This window comes from Acomys minous (assembly GCF_964271855.1).
Source record: "Acomys minous genome assembly, chromosome: 1".
Taxonomy (NCBI): domain Eukaryota; kingdom Metazoa; phylum Chordata; class Mammalia; order Rodentia; family Muridae; genus Acomys; species Acomys minous.
Window position 1 is genome coordinate 119225719 of NC_140483.1, and position 17740 is coordinate 119243458.

The window sequence follows — 17740 nt, forward strand, 5'->3', positions numbered from 1 at the left end:
GGCGTCTGTGACACGCCCTTTCACTTCTTTTGCATTTGTATTCTAGTGGCATCTTAAGTGATGAGGTGAGGTGTCAGTTTTGTGAATTTTGGTGGCCCTGTTTTACTTGTCCTGTGAAGGCATGGGTGCAGGCAGCTGAGAGTTAGAGAGGGCAGCTCCCTAGGCTTCCTAAAGCTACGTAATTTTGGGGTTCAGTTGTGTTTTGAATCCTGTTGTAAAGTACCTTAGCCTACAGGCATTACAAGGCTTAGAAGCGGCCCCAGTAAGTGCAACATTACCCAGCAGGAAAGGGAACCCACAGACACTAGGAACAACGGTATTTGATCATTAATGAAAGAGAAAGGAGATGCTTTGGCTTGTACCATGGGGGGGGGGTCCCTAAATTCTGATCAAACACAGAACGAGACAGCTAAGTGACATTTGAGTGGTGCCAGTGTGGGAGTAAGGTGTAAGCAGAGTGACCATTAAAAGTGATGGACACACTAAGAGCTGGCAAGGATCACTGAACTCTATCTCTCATGCCCAGAGAAAACAGAATATCCTGAAACTGGTGCTTTCCTTGGAATTTTTGATTGTTGTTAATCTTCTGTGTAGGCAGAAACTTCCATCTTTCTTTTGTGGTAAAAAGTACAGGGCATCCCATACCTGTAAGGTCTGCTCAAGTTCCCTTTTCCAAGACACTCCTAGCCTCCTAACCCTCTACCTACTCCTAAGTTTTATATTTCAAAATTACCAGACAAATGGAGTCCTGTACTATATAACTTCAGAGAATTTTCTGAGACAGAATCTCACTATGTAACTCTGGCTGACCTGGAATCACTAGGCAGACTAAGCTAGCTGGATTTGAACCCTCAGAGACCCACACAAACCTGCCTCCTGGATGCTTGAATTAAAGGTGTTAACTATCATGCTTGCCACACATGCACACACACACACACACACACACACACACACACACACACACAACTGAGCAAAATATTCTAGCTTCACTTGGATTGTTGTATTATAGGGTTACTTTTACCTTTGTTGTTGTCTGGTGTCCCATAGTATGGACACAATAGTTTAGTCACTTTTTGACATATGAGCTGGTTGCATTCACTCTAATACCACAAATAAGGTTTCTACACACATACTAGCTTTTGTGGAAATAAGTCTTCATTTCTCTGGGCTAAATGATTAGAAAACATTTGGTTGGTGATAGAAGTGACTCTGAAAATTGGAAAATTGTCTTCTATTCCCTATTAATGAGTGAATTACTTCATTCCTCTTGATCTTTGTCAGCATTTGGAATTTGCCTGGATTTTATTTTATTTTATTTTATTTTATTTTATTTTATTTTATTTATTTTTTTTTTGGTGGTGGTGGTGGTGGTTTGCTGTATGTAGGTATGCATGTGTGTGCACAAGTGTGAACAACTGTGTGCCTACATGAAAAGGCTGGAAGATGCCAGGTGACTTGTTCTACCCTTGGGACGGAATCTCTCATGGAACCTGGAGCTCTGTTTGGGATAGATCCATAGACCAGTAACCCTAGCAACCCTCCTGTCTCTGCCCTCCACAGTGTTAAGGTTTCAGGCTCAAGTACAGCTCTACTTTCCATTTTACATGGGTGCTGCTCATTTGAACTCAAGTTCTCACGCTTGTGCAGCAGGCTGTCTCAGCAGTAGGACCGCACACTAGCCCCCAAAGTGAGGCTGCTGTCAGGTTGGGAGTCTGGTTCTCTGGTGCAGTTTGCTTATGATTAGTGGTGTGCAGCACTCTTCCATGTGCCTATTTGACATCTGTATGTTGTCTTTAGTGAAATGTGCCTCCACGTCTTTTCCATATTGGATTGTATATTCTTGTTCTTCTAGTACTGTGTGTGTGTGCATGTGTGTGTACATATGTGGGCATGCATGTATGTGTATACACATGTGCACATGTGTGTGTTCTAGATACTAATCATCTGTTGTATAAATCATGCGTTTGAACCAAGTCTGAGAGTCAAGTGTAGTCTCTTTGCTTAGTCCTACTCCTTGAACATAGGTCCCTTTTTGTTTTCTGAAAGTGAGAGAGAGCTCAGGCAAGGGTTGTGTTTGTGTTTCTCACAGTAGAGAATGAATAAGGAAGAGAAAAGGGCCTACACTGCTTTAAGATTGGCTAGTTTAAGTAATTTCAAGGACTGCCAGGTGTGGGTTCCTCCACAGCTGTCTGGGTTCTGACCCTGAGGGTCAAGTGCAAAGGAACAGCAGGCACTACAGTGTTCAAGGGCCTAGAAAGGAGTGTGTAGACGTGTGGGAGATGGTGTGACTCATCTGCCTATGAGAAGAGAGCTCACAGGCTCCTATTTGCTTTCTCACTCTTAAGTGAGACAACTTCTCTCTGGTAAGGAGGACCTCCTACATCAAAGTATCAGACGTAAAAGTCAGAAGATGTTAATCCAATTACAACAGCTGATTTTGAAGCTGTACCAGACTGTTAGGCCTGGAGTAAACCCTACTTAGTCATAATGTATATAATTGCTCTTATAAATTGCTAGGTTCCACTTACCAAAATATTGCGAAGGAGTTTTCATTTACACTCCTGAAGAATAGAGGTCTGTAATTTGATTTGTTAGTGTCATTCTTATCTTGTCTTGACATAAGCTTCACAAGTGAATTGGGACATGTTCCCTTATTTTCTGGATTAGAGTATATGGAATTGGATTTTCCTAATGAAACTAGGTAAGCCTGAAGAGTTATTTTATGGCAATTTTAATTTTCTTATTATTAAAGGGCTGTTAGAAATGCCTGTTTCCTGATGGGTTGTGGCTGTTTGAAATTCAAGAGTGATTCCTGTCCTTGAGGCTGTCACGTCCCCAGGTAGAGCTGTAGCTTTGTCCCAACTGTCCTTTTGAAGCCTTGCGACAGACAGTTTTGCTGCTGACACTGGTACTTTGTGATATCCCTTTTTGTCGGTCTTGATAAAGGGCTGGAGAGTGTTATTTACCTTCTCAAAGAATCAACTCTTGGTTTCATTGATTTCTTGACCATTTCTCCATTTTAAACACCATTGATTTCTGCCTTTACTTTCATTGTTCCCTTTCTTCCTCTTGCTGTAGCTTTGTTTTCTTCTCCAAACTCAAGTGGGGTTCACTTTTATTGATTGGAGCTTTTCTCCTTTTGTTCAACACACATGCAGTATTGAAGACCTCCCTGTCAGCAGCAGGTCAGCTGTGCCCCATACATTTTGATGGGCTCTATTTTCATTTCCATTTAGTTTTGCTTCCAATTCTTTGAGATGTTTCTGTTTCATAGTGTGAGCCCCTTTCCAGCTTTGAATATAGTGTTGTAACTGCGTTTATTTTACTTCAGAACTTTTTTTTATGGCCTGGGTTGCTCTGTCTTGGTGTATGCCCTGTGGGTATTTATAAAGGAAGTGCTTTTTCCTATTGAGTGGAATATTTTATAAGTGTACAAATAGAAGTTCCCACTGGGAAAAGGAAAAGAAGCCATCACTAGTGATGCAAGTTTGGGGGAGACCTGACTCTCTGGATGATCTCCAAGGACATAGGTATGGAAGAAGGTGTAGGTGCCGACCACAGGAATGAAAGGATAGTTGCTAAAGAAGAAAAGTTAGGGTGAAGGTTCTGGATCTCCCCTGAGTCTTTCACAGCACACCCCATGCAGGAATGCTGCTTGGTTAGTCTTAGCCTCACTGGGGTGACAGCTTAGGCTGCCTTTACCAGTGTGGGAAGAGACACGGGTAACACTGAAGTTACAGGAGACAGAAAGAGGCCCTGGCAACTCATCGTGTAATGCAAGTGCAGTTTAGCCAATGCAGCTCAGCGTTTGAGCCAGTGTTTGGCATAATAGGCACTCAAAGGTTGGCAGGTCAAAAAGCATAGTCCAAAGCAGACCAGAGCCTACATGTAGCCTTCGTGTTCATGCTAAAATGAAGAGGGGCAAGGCAGGAACTAAGTGAATCAAGGATAACCAATTTGAGATGTGTTCTAGCTCCTAAGGCATGCACCTCCATTAAGTCCCTTGCGAATGCCGAAGATGCCTGAGTGATGACAACTTCCCTTTGACCTGCAGGTGGCTACTGTGATCGGCCAAGGCTGCCACGCTGGCAGATGCTCACTTAGAAAGCTTGTTGTACTTGTCATTTTCCTCACTATTATTGTGCTGTGACAGAATCCCAGCCAGAGCATTTGTGGGAGGAAGAATTTGTGTCACTAATAGATTCAGAGAAAATTGCTGATCATGGTGAGCAAGGCTATGTTGCTGAAGCAGCGTGCACTGTGATGGCCAAAGGTTGGCAGATCAGAAAGCCTAGACCAAAGCGAAACTCCAGCTGGCCTGTAGCCTTCAAAGGCCCACCCCTAGATTCCACTTACAATTCCACAACCTCCCCAAATATCCCTGCACCCAGGGAGTCTCAGGACTTAAAACATGAGACCACGGGGGACTTTCCAGATTCAAACTGTAACAATCGGTTTCTTAATTTTAGTATTTGTTTTCCTCTGCACACACACCTCCTTGGACAATTAATACAAAGCCAGGCTCTACCCAAAACATTTGCACATGGCTATTACCAAACAAGAAGATCTTCTCTTTGAACTTTATGGGAGGTACCTGTAGAAAAATAACCTTGTTTCTACTTGATCTACTTAGAATTCCAAGGCTCAGGCTCATGTGTTTCTGCTTGCGTTGTTGTTGTTTTTTTTTTTTTTAAACTGGGTGACTTGAGTCCTCATTCAACAAAAGCCTGCTCTGTCTCTTTGGCAGACGCATGAAGCTGAGCTAAACTACAGAGAACTTACAGTTGCTGCTAGGGAAAGCATCTTTTCACCCTCCCCCAATACAAACCGAGAACAATTTTTGATGTCTTTCGTGATTAAGGTTTTGTAGACTAGAACTAAATGTCTCCAGGCATTTTTAAAGGTTAATATTGTCATTGTGAGTTTTTTCCTACTGTCTTTTGAATATTTTTTTTAGCATTTTCTTCCACTTTACTAACCTAAAAATATAGAATACAAAAGGCTACAAGAAGAAATAGAAATGTTCTTACTGGTTTCAGTAAAAAGAGATAGTAAAGTCTGGCTTTTAAGAATAAATGCTTCATTCCTGTTCTCTTTATAGCCTCTCAGAGCTCACATTTGTCATGTAAGTTATGTTTCTAAAGAAGAGATCAAAAGGTCCAAAATGAACGAACTGGGGTGTAGCCCTTGTTACAAAGGAAGAGCTCTGAGGGATGGTCTCTTGGTCTTTAAGAAACCCAAAACATGGCTAGGTCTTCAATTAGACACAAGAAGACAGCAGCAGGCTGGGGCGTAGCTTGCTGGTACGGAACTTGCCTAGCATGAACAAGACCCTGTTTTCAAAGCTTAGTAAAACAAAACTCCAACTCCCCTACACACACACACACACACACACACACACACACACACACATACACACACACACCTATGTGCATCTTGGATTTTCTGAAATCAGATGTAGAGGAGCAAGATCATCACTGTTTGTGAACTTCCTGGGAGACAAACATCCACTCTGCTGAAACAAACCCAAGAAACAATTTTACCCAAGTCTAGCTTGATGAGTGTGGGTGAGTGAGAGAGACAACAGGGTGCTCCTACACCAAAGGGAAGCGCCCTCACTGAGCCTTACCGGGCCCACTACAAGGCCTCCCTGTCATGCACTGTCTCCCATGCCCCTCTCACGCTCCTTCACAAAAGGAAGATGGGTCCACAGTTGTGGGAGATCTCTTTCGGTAAGCAGAGTTGTGGATAGTTCAACAGGGCAACAGCCACGCATCATCTTTGGAGAACGTTACGCATGATGGCAAATACTTAAGTTAGTGTAAGTGATTGCTTAGCCCCTCTATTTAGTGGTGTTTCCATTGAACTTTAAAAGTCAAGATAAATAAAATGAATAAATAAACTGGAATCATCTAGCTTAGCCCTTCAAAATATTTCATTCTTCCCTGTTTTGTAAAATGTCTAGCTAGAAGGAAAAGTTCTTTTTCCGATTTTCAAATGTCAGCCTTTAAGTTCAGTTCCCATATACTTTTGGTGAAACTAGGTCTCCTCACGGCAGATGCCTAGGCATCCTGTGGGCGCAGAGAGTTCTGGAAAAAGTTAATAGCCCTCTTTGCCTGTTATTATACTAAAAAAGAGCCGGGCATGGCATTTCCTACACCCACGGAGAGCGCTCACTGCCGGGGCTGTTAAGCTGCCTTGCTTCTTCTTGTATTGTTAACATGAACCTGACAGACAGCAAGCTTGGCGACACAAACAGCATTTAGGTAGGTGTCCCCCCCCCCTTTTTCAATTCCATTAGCAGTGACAAGCCCACTCTGCTGAAACCACACATCACGGCTTCCTGGCCAAGACCTTCCTCCTGTGGATCCCTTAAGGCTTGGAGCAGTTTGCCAGCTTACAAATCACAGGCTCCTCTTCTAGCCTGGAGTCCAAACTAAAAGCCGGTTTTAAAATGGTCAAATGGCCTACTCACAAGCTGTGCTCATCTGCAGACGAAGGAGCTCTTGTTGAGTTAGGGTGGCAACCAGCCCTCACTCAACATCATCTCTTCTCGAGGATCTGTTGTGTGCTTCCAGGGTGGAGTGGACAGGTAGATCCAGAAAGTGACAGACAGCACACGTTGTCAGACCAGGGACATTCAGAGAACCCAACTCATAAGATCCTTAGGGGTTCTTTTGCAGTCCTTTCCTGTGCAACCAGCTCACTTAGCAGACAAGTTCAAGTTCTGAGCGATTGTCAAGTTGATGCAAGATCATGGAGAGAAAAAGGAAGGAGAGCAGAAGCTAAGGGCCATACTCGGGGTGTTCCGGAACAGAAGCATGGTTTCCCAGTGCCATGAAAACTCTGACTTCTAACGATCCAGGTCACACATACCTCTGCATCAGCCTTTAAGTTCCGTTCCATACACTGTGAGAGTGAATCAGTCATTCCCATTTGGGAAGACTAGCTTGGAAGCTATCGTTAGGCTCTGGAGTGAAAGAAGGAAAAATGCAAGAGAAATGCAGGGGATGGTAAAAGGCTAGGAGCCGAGAACCTGAGTCCTTTCTTTTCCTAGAAGTGAGGGCTTCTGCCCGGAGGAGCAAGCTGTCCCATGTGTTGCCGCTGTCACCCAGCCTGGAGCATCAGTAACTGATATGCTCTCTCGCTCTCTGTCTTTCCTTCCCAGGACAGCTTTCCTGCCCGCTTTGGAGGAGTCCATTTTGTCAACCAGCCCTGGTATATCCACGCCCTGTACACGCTCATCAAGCCATTCCTTAAGGACAAGACAAGGAAACGGGTAATGTAAAAGAAGTCCCTTTTAGCAGGCCACTAAGTTGACCAAATATGAGGGGGAAGGAGGTCCCCCTCGGTCATAGACCTAGGAGAGGGGAATAGGGTGAAAGTGGGAGGGAGGGAGGAATGGGAGGATACAAGTGATGGGATAACAATTGAGTTGTAATCTGAATAAGTTAATTAAATTATTTTAAAAAGTGCCCTTTAACTTCCAAATGGGGGAGAGAGCGTTACTAGTGTGTCAGTGACACTTACAGAGCTATTCTGTGTGTGCATAACCACTCTCCACCCCCCACTGCCCACCCACCCCCTCCGCCACCGCCGCCAAAAGCTTTAACTGTGGTTTTGCAACTTTTGAACATTTGCACCTTAGCAGGAGTTTGCAAATAACTTGTCTTTAACCAATATCTCAGTAGAATGGGTTATTTTCAGATCACCAGAAAAAAACAAAAGAAACTTTGAAGGCATGCTAATACTAAAGGTCCTAAAGGTCAATTTTGCCACAAATGCTCATGGGAACAGTGCATGAAGCCACTTCCTCCTCCTAGTTAACTTTGTTTTTGTAGGGTTTGTGTGTGTGTGTATGTAGGGGGGTGTCTTATTATGTAACCCAGCCTAACCTCAAATTCTTTTTAAAGGATTTATTTATTTTCATTTACGTATATAAGTGCTTTGCCTGCATGTATGTGTGTGTACCATGTGCATGCAGTGGACATGGAGGCTGAGAGAGGGCGTCAGATAGCACGGGACTGGAGTTACAGACAATTGTGAGCTACGCTGTGGGAACTGCCAACAGAACCTGGGTGCTCTGCAGTAGCAGCAGGTGGTCTTGACTGCTGAACCATCTCTCCAGCCCCTAGCCTCCAGTTCTTAATCCTCTTGCCTCTGTGCCTGGAGGTCTGTGTTTAAAGGCATTCACCCAGTAGCTACTTCTTGTTTATGGACTAAGCGTTTTATCTTGTATCAGCGCTATGAAAAATGATTCTTCATTTTCTTTTCTCTTGTGGTCCTTGGTAACTGCCAGGTTGATGATTTGTAAGGCTGAAAGCATTGCTCCCTGGATGTGATAATCTTAAAAAGAAGGCTCATGGTGGTAATGGCATCCGTCAGCATTTGAGAAGCCAGCCTCTTGCATCAGAGCAGGGATGGCGTGGCTGTCTATCCAGCTGGGTAGCAGGCACCAAGTGGCTACCTGGAATCTGCCCTTCTTCGTGTATTATATGGGGAAACAGACTCCTATACCATAGACTCTGGGGCAATTCAGTGAGACAGACACTTGGTGATTTGTATTGCTTTTTACCCTTTGTCTTTTCCCCACTAGCTTTACTAAAGCAAACTTGACAAGTAAACATTGTGTATGTTCAATATATGAATACACTGTAGCACCATTACTTCACGTAGTTATGTGACTAATGATGTGACATGGTATGAGTGCACCCACGCGTGCGCGCACACACACACACACACACACACACACACACACCAAGGTTGTCAATTCTTAAGCCTTGAATCCTTCTTGGTCTTTAGAGAACAGTGTAGTGAGCTGTGGAAAAGGACAAGTCCCTGCTTCGAGACAAAGACAGATCTTAGAACTAGGCATCCCCAGCACCAAGAAGCAGGGGCCTTCTGAGACATTCTCTAGTCTGCTGAGAACAGTGCCAAGAAGCCGACATTGTTTGCCATGTGGCTTCAGGCTTCTCAGAGCTTGTGTCTTCTACCTAGCATGAGGACGGGGGTGGGGGGGTGGCACTCCTCCCACAGTGGATCCAGTCTGCCGAACCAGAACAGGGGGTTCTGGACCTCCTAACCCAGGACGAGTGGGCCCAGTCTCCTGCTTCCATGTTCCTCTCCACTAGACTGCAGGCTCAGCAGGAATCCCACTACAGTCATCTTCAGCAGCACACCTTGCCCTTTAAGAACTTACTGTGTGGGCCGTGTGCATACAGCTGCTTAGTGTAAACACCAGGGGCAAAACTTCATGTGCTTCTAATACTCCAGCACAGAGCTATATAAAAGCCAGCATGCTTTAGTTCTTCACAACAAATCTTTTTTATACTTACTAACTTTCAGTCATATCCAACTGCAATGTCAGAGATGCTCATGGCTTTCCCAGCATGGTAGGGCCCAGAGGGGCTTCACACTTATATCCTTTCCTCTTTACCTGATACTGCTCTACAGTACGGGATAAAACAACACAAGAGTATGGGGTAACGGGAGCTTGTTGTTGAAATCCAGATGTGGGCATTTTAAAGCTCACATTTACATTTCACCATTGTCACCTGTGGCACGAATGTCCAAGAATAATTGATGGGTGTTCCACTTGGGTGCCACTTATTTACTCCGTATAGCTAGTTGCCTGTTACTTAGGCATGGCGTGTAATTATTTCATGCCTGCAACGGGTATAGGAACCAACGTCATTACAGATGTACTTTAAGTCAACTTTCAAGGTCAATTTTTAAATTGTAGTCAGTGACAGTTATCTATCACGTGCTTATCACATGCTGTTTGTGGGTTTATCTAAAAATAACCGAAATATGAAGCTCCCCCCACCCCTTTCATTTTGGCCAATTTGGATCATTATACACCGTGTGCCCAGAAAACACAGACTTGTTTGGGGACCAGTGCTCTATGCAGGCAAGAAGAGAAAACTGTCCCATGGAACTTCCTACAACACATTCTCAGTTTTACGTTGAGTGGCTGTGTTAAGAGAACTGACTGAGCATCTATCTAGCGCGCACATGCCATCCTGTAACCACGGGGTACGTTAGCAGTGTTGGGGTACATTAGCAGTGTAAACAAAATATCATCATCTCGCTCCCCCCTAAGACCCAGTGGAACGCATTGGAACAGAACCGGAAGCATGGGTACCGAGGAGAGTATGGGAGGGAGCTCACGGAGACTCACCTTGGCTAGGGCCCGGCACTGACCTAGGGAGAAGCAGCAGAAAATGAGCGAGGGCCCAGGGACTCTCCAGGGAGACGCTGTCCTTGTTTGGGTCTGAGAAGCTGGTTGGAACTGGAGAGGTTCTGGGGGCAGAATTCTTAGGGAGGAACAGGGCACTCAGCGCTTGAGCCGCTTTGGAGCAGTTGGTATCACTGTCCCGTTCTCAGCAGGAAAAACTAAGAGGTGACTGTATGTACCAATTTGGGTGGTGGCCAAAAAATGTCCAGTCTATTCTTAAAACTTTACTTTTAAAAAACAACTGCCAACCCAGCCCATTTTTCTAAGCTGTAAAACAGCCTCTTATGACGACTACACCATGGGCACAAAATAATTGTTCTTTAAACACCGTGGTCCACCAGGTACACATCCAATTTGTCTTTGTGAAATTGTGTATTTGGTTAAACACTTGGCCAATGCTTTTAAATTTCTGTGTTGGTTATTTTTCTCCTTTCCAGATTTTCCTACATGGAAACAATTTGAACAGCCTTCACCAGCTAATACACCCCGAGTTTCTGCCCTCTGAATTTGGAGGAACCCTTCCTCCTTATGACATGGGGACTTGGGCCCGGACATTACTTGGTCCCGACTACAGTGATGAAAATGACTATACCCACACTTCCTACAATGCCATGCACGTGAAACACACCTGCTCCAACCTGGAGAGAGAGTGCTCACCCAAGCCCATGAAAAGGTAAGGCCTGAACCTACAAGACCATTACGGCTGGTGGATCTGGTCCCAGGCAGGTCAGCCCAAACTACTGCACCAACCAAGGACAATGCATGCAGTAAACCTAGAAACCCTATCAAGATCTAACCAGTGGACACCACATTCTCCACAATTGTGTGGAGAGCAGAGACTGACTTGGACATGAACTCTGGTGCCCTCTATTTGAACACTTCCCCTTGGTGGAGAGACCTGATGACACTCAGAGGAAAAGTAAACAGGCTACCAGGAAGAGACCTGATAGGCTGTGATCTTATAGTGGGGGACGAGGTCCCCTTCTGTCACAGACCTAGGAGAAAGGAATAGGATGAAAGAGGGAGGGAGGAGGAATGGAAAGATACAAGTGAGGGGATAGCAAATGAGATGTAATCTGAATAAATTACTTAAATAAAATTTAAAAAAGAAAGAAAGAAAGAAAGAAAGAAAAGGTAAGGCCTGCCAGAAGGCATGAGAGAGTCGCTTTAGTCCTACTGTGGCTTTTTAAAAAGAAGTGGAACCTCTGTGAGCAAGAATTGAATAAAACACTTTTCATTAGAGTTTCCAGCAAATGGGTCTAGGCTGACCCAGAAATGCAGTTGTCCACTTTGCACAGTTTAAAGGGAGAACTTTATGTCCTGATTGCGGCCTGGCCCTTAGATTGTGGGAGTCTGTTACGATGCTCAAATGCCAGGCCATTGGGAGGCACTGATAACAAAACAACCCAGCAGGGAACACACCTATCACTCATCTCTTGGAACCAAAAGGGGCATTATTTGGCAGTAGTGTCAGGAGGTGTTGGGGTCTTCAATTTGGATAAGATCAGGACGGTGTGCCTCTGGGAAGTGCACAGTGAAGGCCTTTGGAGCATGTTTATAAGATGGCTGGCATTTGGGCTTCACTCAGAAGGAAGAAGGCCAGCAACTCTGGAAGTAAAGGAAGCTTTTGTGCTGAGTGTGAAGGATGGACAAGGAACAACGCCTTACAAAGACAGGTGGTGTGATATGCAGGCTGGCACATGCAAAGACGGTTGTGGGCATGGAATAAATCCTGAGAGAGAGAGAGAGACAGAGAGAGAGAGAGAGAGAGAGAGAGAGAGAGAGAGAGAGAGAGAGAGAGAGAGAGAGAGTTGGACTCAGCTGGTAAAGTGTGCTGCACAGGTGCTCAGCCATGGCTGTATCGAGTGCCATAGAAGGTTGCTTTTGTTTTGTTTTGTTTTGTTTCTCCTTTCTTGTTTTTCTTTTCCTTTCTCTCTCTCCTCCTTTCACTCTCTCTTTGACCACGTTTTTTTTTTCCCTTTGGCATTTCTGGGATGGAATCAGAACTTTTTGTTCACGCTATTTCACCCAATCTACCAGTGACCTACATCCCCAGCCTGAGAGAGGCTTCTTAAATTTGGTACACCAATGATCCTGGTACACTCTCAACCCTTAGGTTTCAAGGCTAAGATCCCCATTAGTCACCATCTGAATCCCAACTCCATTCTCTCTCCACATATCACATATGACCAGTGTTCCCAGACAAAGGGCCTTTCTACTTGTTTTTTGTTTGTTTGTTTGTTTTTTGTTTTTTATGGATGATTTGGACCCGTGCTCACACCCAGCTTTTTCTCACATCTAAAACTAAGGATTTACTGGCTGTGGCTGCACTAATAAGGCAGTCTGAGATCCCTAAACATGAGGAAAGTCTTTCCTCAGTTATAGAACAGAAAGAGCTAAGACCGAGGTGCCAAGGCAGTTGGCATCTTTGAAGACCGTCCTTCTGGCAGGCAGTGGCTGTCTTCTCCCCTTGTCCTCACAGGATCTTCCTTCTGTGTGTTTGTGCCCTTCTTCCATCATAAATATTGGCTGAGAGTCCATGCTATTGTCCACATCGTACCATAATGGGCTCTTTCAAAGCGCCACCTTCAAGTACAGTCGTAACCAGAGGGCCTGGCTGAGAATTCCAGCCTGTGGGTTGATCACGGGTGGGAAAACATAATTCAGTGCGTACATTGTTAGTCTGCATCTGTCTGTGTCTCACAGACACAGCTTCTATATCTAATGCTTCCTGGGGTCCTGGACCACAGGTATGGACCACTGAAATGTCACTGTAGCCATTACTTTACTGGTAAGTGTTTATTTATTCTGCCGTTCAGGTTTTTCCCCAATTTCAAACAATTATTTTCTCAATATTTTTCCTTAGCTCATCTTTCCATTTTTCTAGGAAGGTTCATCTGGGAAGCCTCGGGTGCTTTCCATTGCTGGACCAGAGGGCCTGCCCTCTGTAAACATCAGCCCATAGTGCGCAGGCCTGTACCGAGGGGCAGTTTCTCTAGCAGTGGTTAAGAATCTATTTGCCCCAGCTCCAGACGTCTCACTGATACAGGAACAGAACTGTACATTTCGTGGCTTTTCTTCACTTCTTGGAACCTGCAGAGATGCAGAAAAATGGAAAACAGGCCTAAGGGAATGCTTCAAGATAAATTTTTTGGTTTCCCATCTATTGGGTGGATCTTTTTCTCAAGCTTCCCAGATTTCTAGGAAGCTTCCTTTTGTACTGTCCAGATTCAGAGGGGCAGTGATGGGGCAGTGTGCCCCCTGCTATGTGGCCACTGTGGAGTAGTGCTGTGAGTTCCAGTGGGTGTGCCCAGGTCCTAGACTCTGCCATGGCTCTCAACACGCTTCAAGTCCATTTGAAGTGGAGTCGTCTTTTGCGGACTGGGGACTGATCACTTTTTTCCCCCCTAATTTTTATTTTCTGTACATTAAATTTACTCATAAAAACAGTCTAAAATTGTACAATTTTCCTTTTTGACAAAGTATAATAAAACATGAAAACCCCCAAAACAGAATACTTGACATTTACAATTCAAAATCAAATTGGCTGAATATTAAATATTTACAAAACTGTATCTTTTAAAAATATTTATAAAGTTACATGCAGTTTTGTGGAATTGACAAAAGAATGGCTCAAAATGGGAGAATTGTCCTTCATTCCTAAAAAGAAAATATGCCCAATGGAATCTGTGAAGGTTTCAGTCTTGGTACCAACACCTCCTCTGGGTGCATGAGACCTGATCTGTGCTGAGGGCAGGCGGCCACTGCCCCCTTGTGGCAGGGCAGAGAGCCACACTGATCACTTTTTTTTTTTTATAGGACAATATTAGTTTACTGGAATATTGTCCATCATCAGTCTGGCACTCTCACCAAATGAGTGGCTGTAGTGGGTGCTGCCTCATAGTTCCCTCAATACATTGTGATTCTGCCTTTAATCAGAAAGGAAAATAATTACTACTGAAGTGGAACTTTCTTTAAACATTATTTCAGGATGGTTCTCTTTAATCCAGTCAATACCAGGTAGGAATGTGAGGCATTCTTCGCTTGAATATTTTAAGCTCTCTGAAATTTCCTGTATGTAACTTTTCATATATGGTGTGTGAGCATGTGTGTGCCTGTGTACACATGCACCTGTATGTGTTCCTGTGTGTGTGTGTGTGTGTATGTGGTTGTGTGTGGGGGGGCGTCTCACACACTTGCTACAGGGCATGTGTGGCAGTCAGGGGCCAATCTAAAATGCTGGTTCTTACCTTTTATTGTGTTTAAAGGGAGGGTTTCTCTTTTTTCTTTGTTTTTCACTACTGAGTGGGACAGACTGACCCATGGACTTTGCCTCCCATCTCAGGTATGAACATTGGGATTGCAGACATGTGCTACTGTCCTTGGCTTTACGTGGGTTCTGAGGATTCAAACTTGGGACCTTAGGCTTATATGGCACTTTACCCACTGAGCCCTTTCCTAGTTCATCATTTCTGGGGAATTTGAATTATTATTATTTTCTTGGGAGCCATCTACCTCTCTCTCAGTCCATTAGTTCTTTTTAAAAGTTTAGCTGTGCAGATAGATATGACTCCATAGAAAGACAAGGTCTTCAAAAAAAAAAAATCCAGAGCCATGCAGATTGTGGCATTTTAAAATGTTTTTATTAATTTAAAGATTCATTGACGATGAGACAGGCTAACACTTAGCAACACCCATCCTACTCTAAGAAGATGATGAGCATCAAAGAACCTCTTTATGAAGATGGCTTCAAATGTAGCAAACTAGCCACTGGGCAAAAGGTCCTCATTTCTACCACAGACATAATTCTGCCTAAAAAAGGGCAAGCTTGGAGGCAGGCAGGTGCCAAACGCTGCCAAGACAGGGTAAGCAAGTCCTCAACAGCTCCTACCTCACAAATATATCTGTCAGATATATTGGGCCAGAAGGCTCAAGAAGATGCTCCAACATTATAGAGAGTTTTGGGTGACTATTCAGGTAGAAAACTCTCTGTCATCTTTTCATTTGGAAAGCTACTAACATGCACTTTGGGCATACTCAGGCAATCAAGTTTACTCCTTCTCAAGTCTCTGAGGGAGCTGAAGACCAGGTAGCTTAGTTTTACAATGAAGTTTAGTTGTTTAGGGGTTAAGATGTTTTTAGGTCTAGATAGGTGTTCTAAGTTAATAATGACAATATGTGATGGAGGTTGATTTACATTCAGAAATATAGATGCACCAAGATAGGAAAGATGTCTTCTTCTTCAAGCCTGTCAAATACAAATAGCCAAAACACTAAGAATGTAACAGTTATATAATTCCTGATTGTGTCATGGTTCTTCTTGACATAGGAAATCTAATATATATATATATATATATATATATGTGTGTGTGTGTGTGTGTGTGTGTGTGTGTGTGTGTGTGTGTGTGTGTGTAATAACATAGATGTATATTAGAAAAATAAAATAATTTTTAAAAATGTTTAGCTGTGAAACATCCCATTTCCCTCTTCCTAACTGATTACTTCAATGTTTCTGAAGACCATGTAGCCAGATTTGAGCAGCTTTTTTATCAGCAATGATTATCTTTGTTGCAAAATGAGACAAACTCTCAAGTGAACCACCTTAAATAAGACGGAATGGGATGTGTCAAATTAAGGTGTCTGCAGGAACACAATGGCAGTGATGTAGGGGTGACACAGAACCCGGGTTCTCTCCACCAAGTCTGACACAACTGTGAGGTTCCCAGGCTTACTGCCCCTGACTTGCATGGGGAAAATCATGCCCAGACAAAGGGGCCTTTGTTAGCTGGGAAGAAGGAAGGAGGGCCTGGCCCTGGACACCAACTGTCCCAATGCAGGCTTCATTAGAGGTGTAAGTCTGACAATTCTTTCCCATGAAGTAAATGCATGGCTTTTAAATCGGTGTCCAGATTTTGTGATATTGCTTCTAATCGCTAGACATTATTTATTAATTAATTTCTGATTCTAGCCTTTCCTGCTGGCAAGCTAATTAAATGATATGATAAAAATCTAACATATCCATGGAGACACTGTCTTGAAGTAACTACTGGTGAATGATTAGCCATTTTATGAGAGTTTAACATGCATGCAAACATACATACATACATACTCATATAATATACATATACTCATATGTACACACATGTATGTATTGATTAAAGGTTAATGTGGATACATTTCATTAAGGTCTGATTCTAGACTCATTTGGGCTTGGGACATGGAATTGTCCCCTGACACTGGAGCCATCTGACTACAGGTACAGAGGAGGGTGCCGGGGAAGGAGCTTGGCTTGCAGGCAATACTGAGAAGGGGAGGCCAAGGCTGGCAGCTTACAACATGCCAGAATTCACAAATGACTTCTGGATTTCACTGTTTTATTTGTTTCCTGCAATCTTCCTCAGCCCCGAGGCAGCTGTGGACACTGCAGCTGACGATCTCGGGGAAACGAAGAGCATCTTTCTTTATTGGTTTTGCTGGGCACGAGTGAAAGGGAGGACTTTGACAAGCCAGGCTTGGTGCTACCCTCTAGACCTGTCGCCATGACAAAAGAAAAGATGCACCCGAGTTAAAGGATTGAACACATGGTTGTTCCAGGAAGGTGGGGGTGGAGCTCCAAAATGACCATGGACCAGATCAAAACTATCTCCCCACCACAGCAAGGGCAGGTCCTGCCAGGGCTAGCAGGAGAGAAAGCATATATATATATATATATATATATATTTAACCCCTCTTCTTCCGGAACTTGAGCAAGCTCCTTTTTCACAGCAGAATACTTCAGGTCCTTTCTATTTAAGATGGATGTTCCTGAAATTTTTATATAAAAATACATTTTGTAGGAGGCTGATATAGGAAGATCATATGGTCAAGACCGACCTGGGCTATATGGCAAGACACTGTCTAGAAAGAAAGAGCGAGAGCAAGAGGGAGACAGACAGAGAGAGAGAGAGAGAGAGAGAGAGAGGGAGGGAGGGAGGGAGGGAAAGAACCATTTACACTGCTCTATCTATGATAGACTTAGGACACACTAGATTCAGAGGTGGTCCTTAGAGGTTATTAGAAGACATCAGGGTTTGTATCACTAAAGCTCTTTCCTCCTAGGGTCCACATGCTTATAGGCACTCGTGGCCTAAATGATACTTACTAGTGAGGGTGTCATGTTTATTGAGTAATCATAAATTTGTATTTCTGTAATATAGTCATTGGTACTTCCTAATTTTTTCTTAAGAGCTCAGATTTCAACAAAATAGATTCACCTGACACTTTGTAGTTTCTTACATAGATGAAATGCCCATCATTTTATGTAATATGAGGGATAATGTGAAAGCATTTTGTCCATCTTTTTAGCCACTGCTCTCTGAAGCTTGAGCCTCCTGAGTTTAGGTCTGAAGGATTTTCTTCTGTTATTCTTAGTTTCCTTTGCAAGCATATTAGTGGGGTTTGTTTGTTCTTGGGAGCTTTTTTATTTTGTTTTGTTTTGTTTTGTTTTTGTTTGAGTTTTTTGTT

General features: G+C 43.6%; 1 protein-coding gene across 2 annotated transcripts in view; it reads left to right on the forward strand.

The window, feature by feature from the left end:
- Window positions 1–17740, forward strand: part of CLVS1 (clavesin 1) — a 193008-nt gene that overhangs the window by 159161 nt on the left and 16107 nt on the right. For both annotated transcript variants that reach the window (XM_084776263.1, XM_084776264.1), the window contains exons 4-5: window positions 7169–7279; window positions 10675–10910. In XM_084776263.1, coding sequence (XP_084632389.1) covers window positions 7169–7279; window positions 10675–10910 — 347 coding nt within the window. The remainder of the gene's footprint in view (window positions 1–7168; window positions 7280–10674; window positions 10911–17740) is intronic.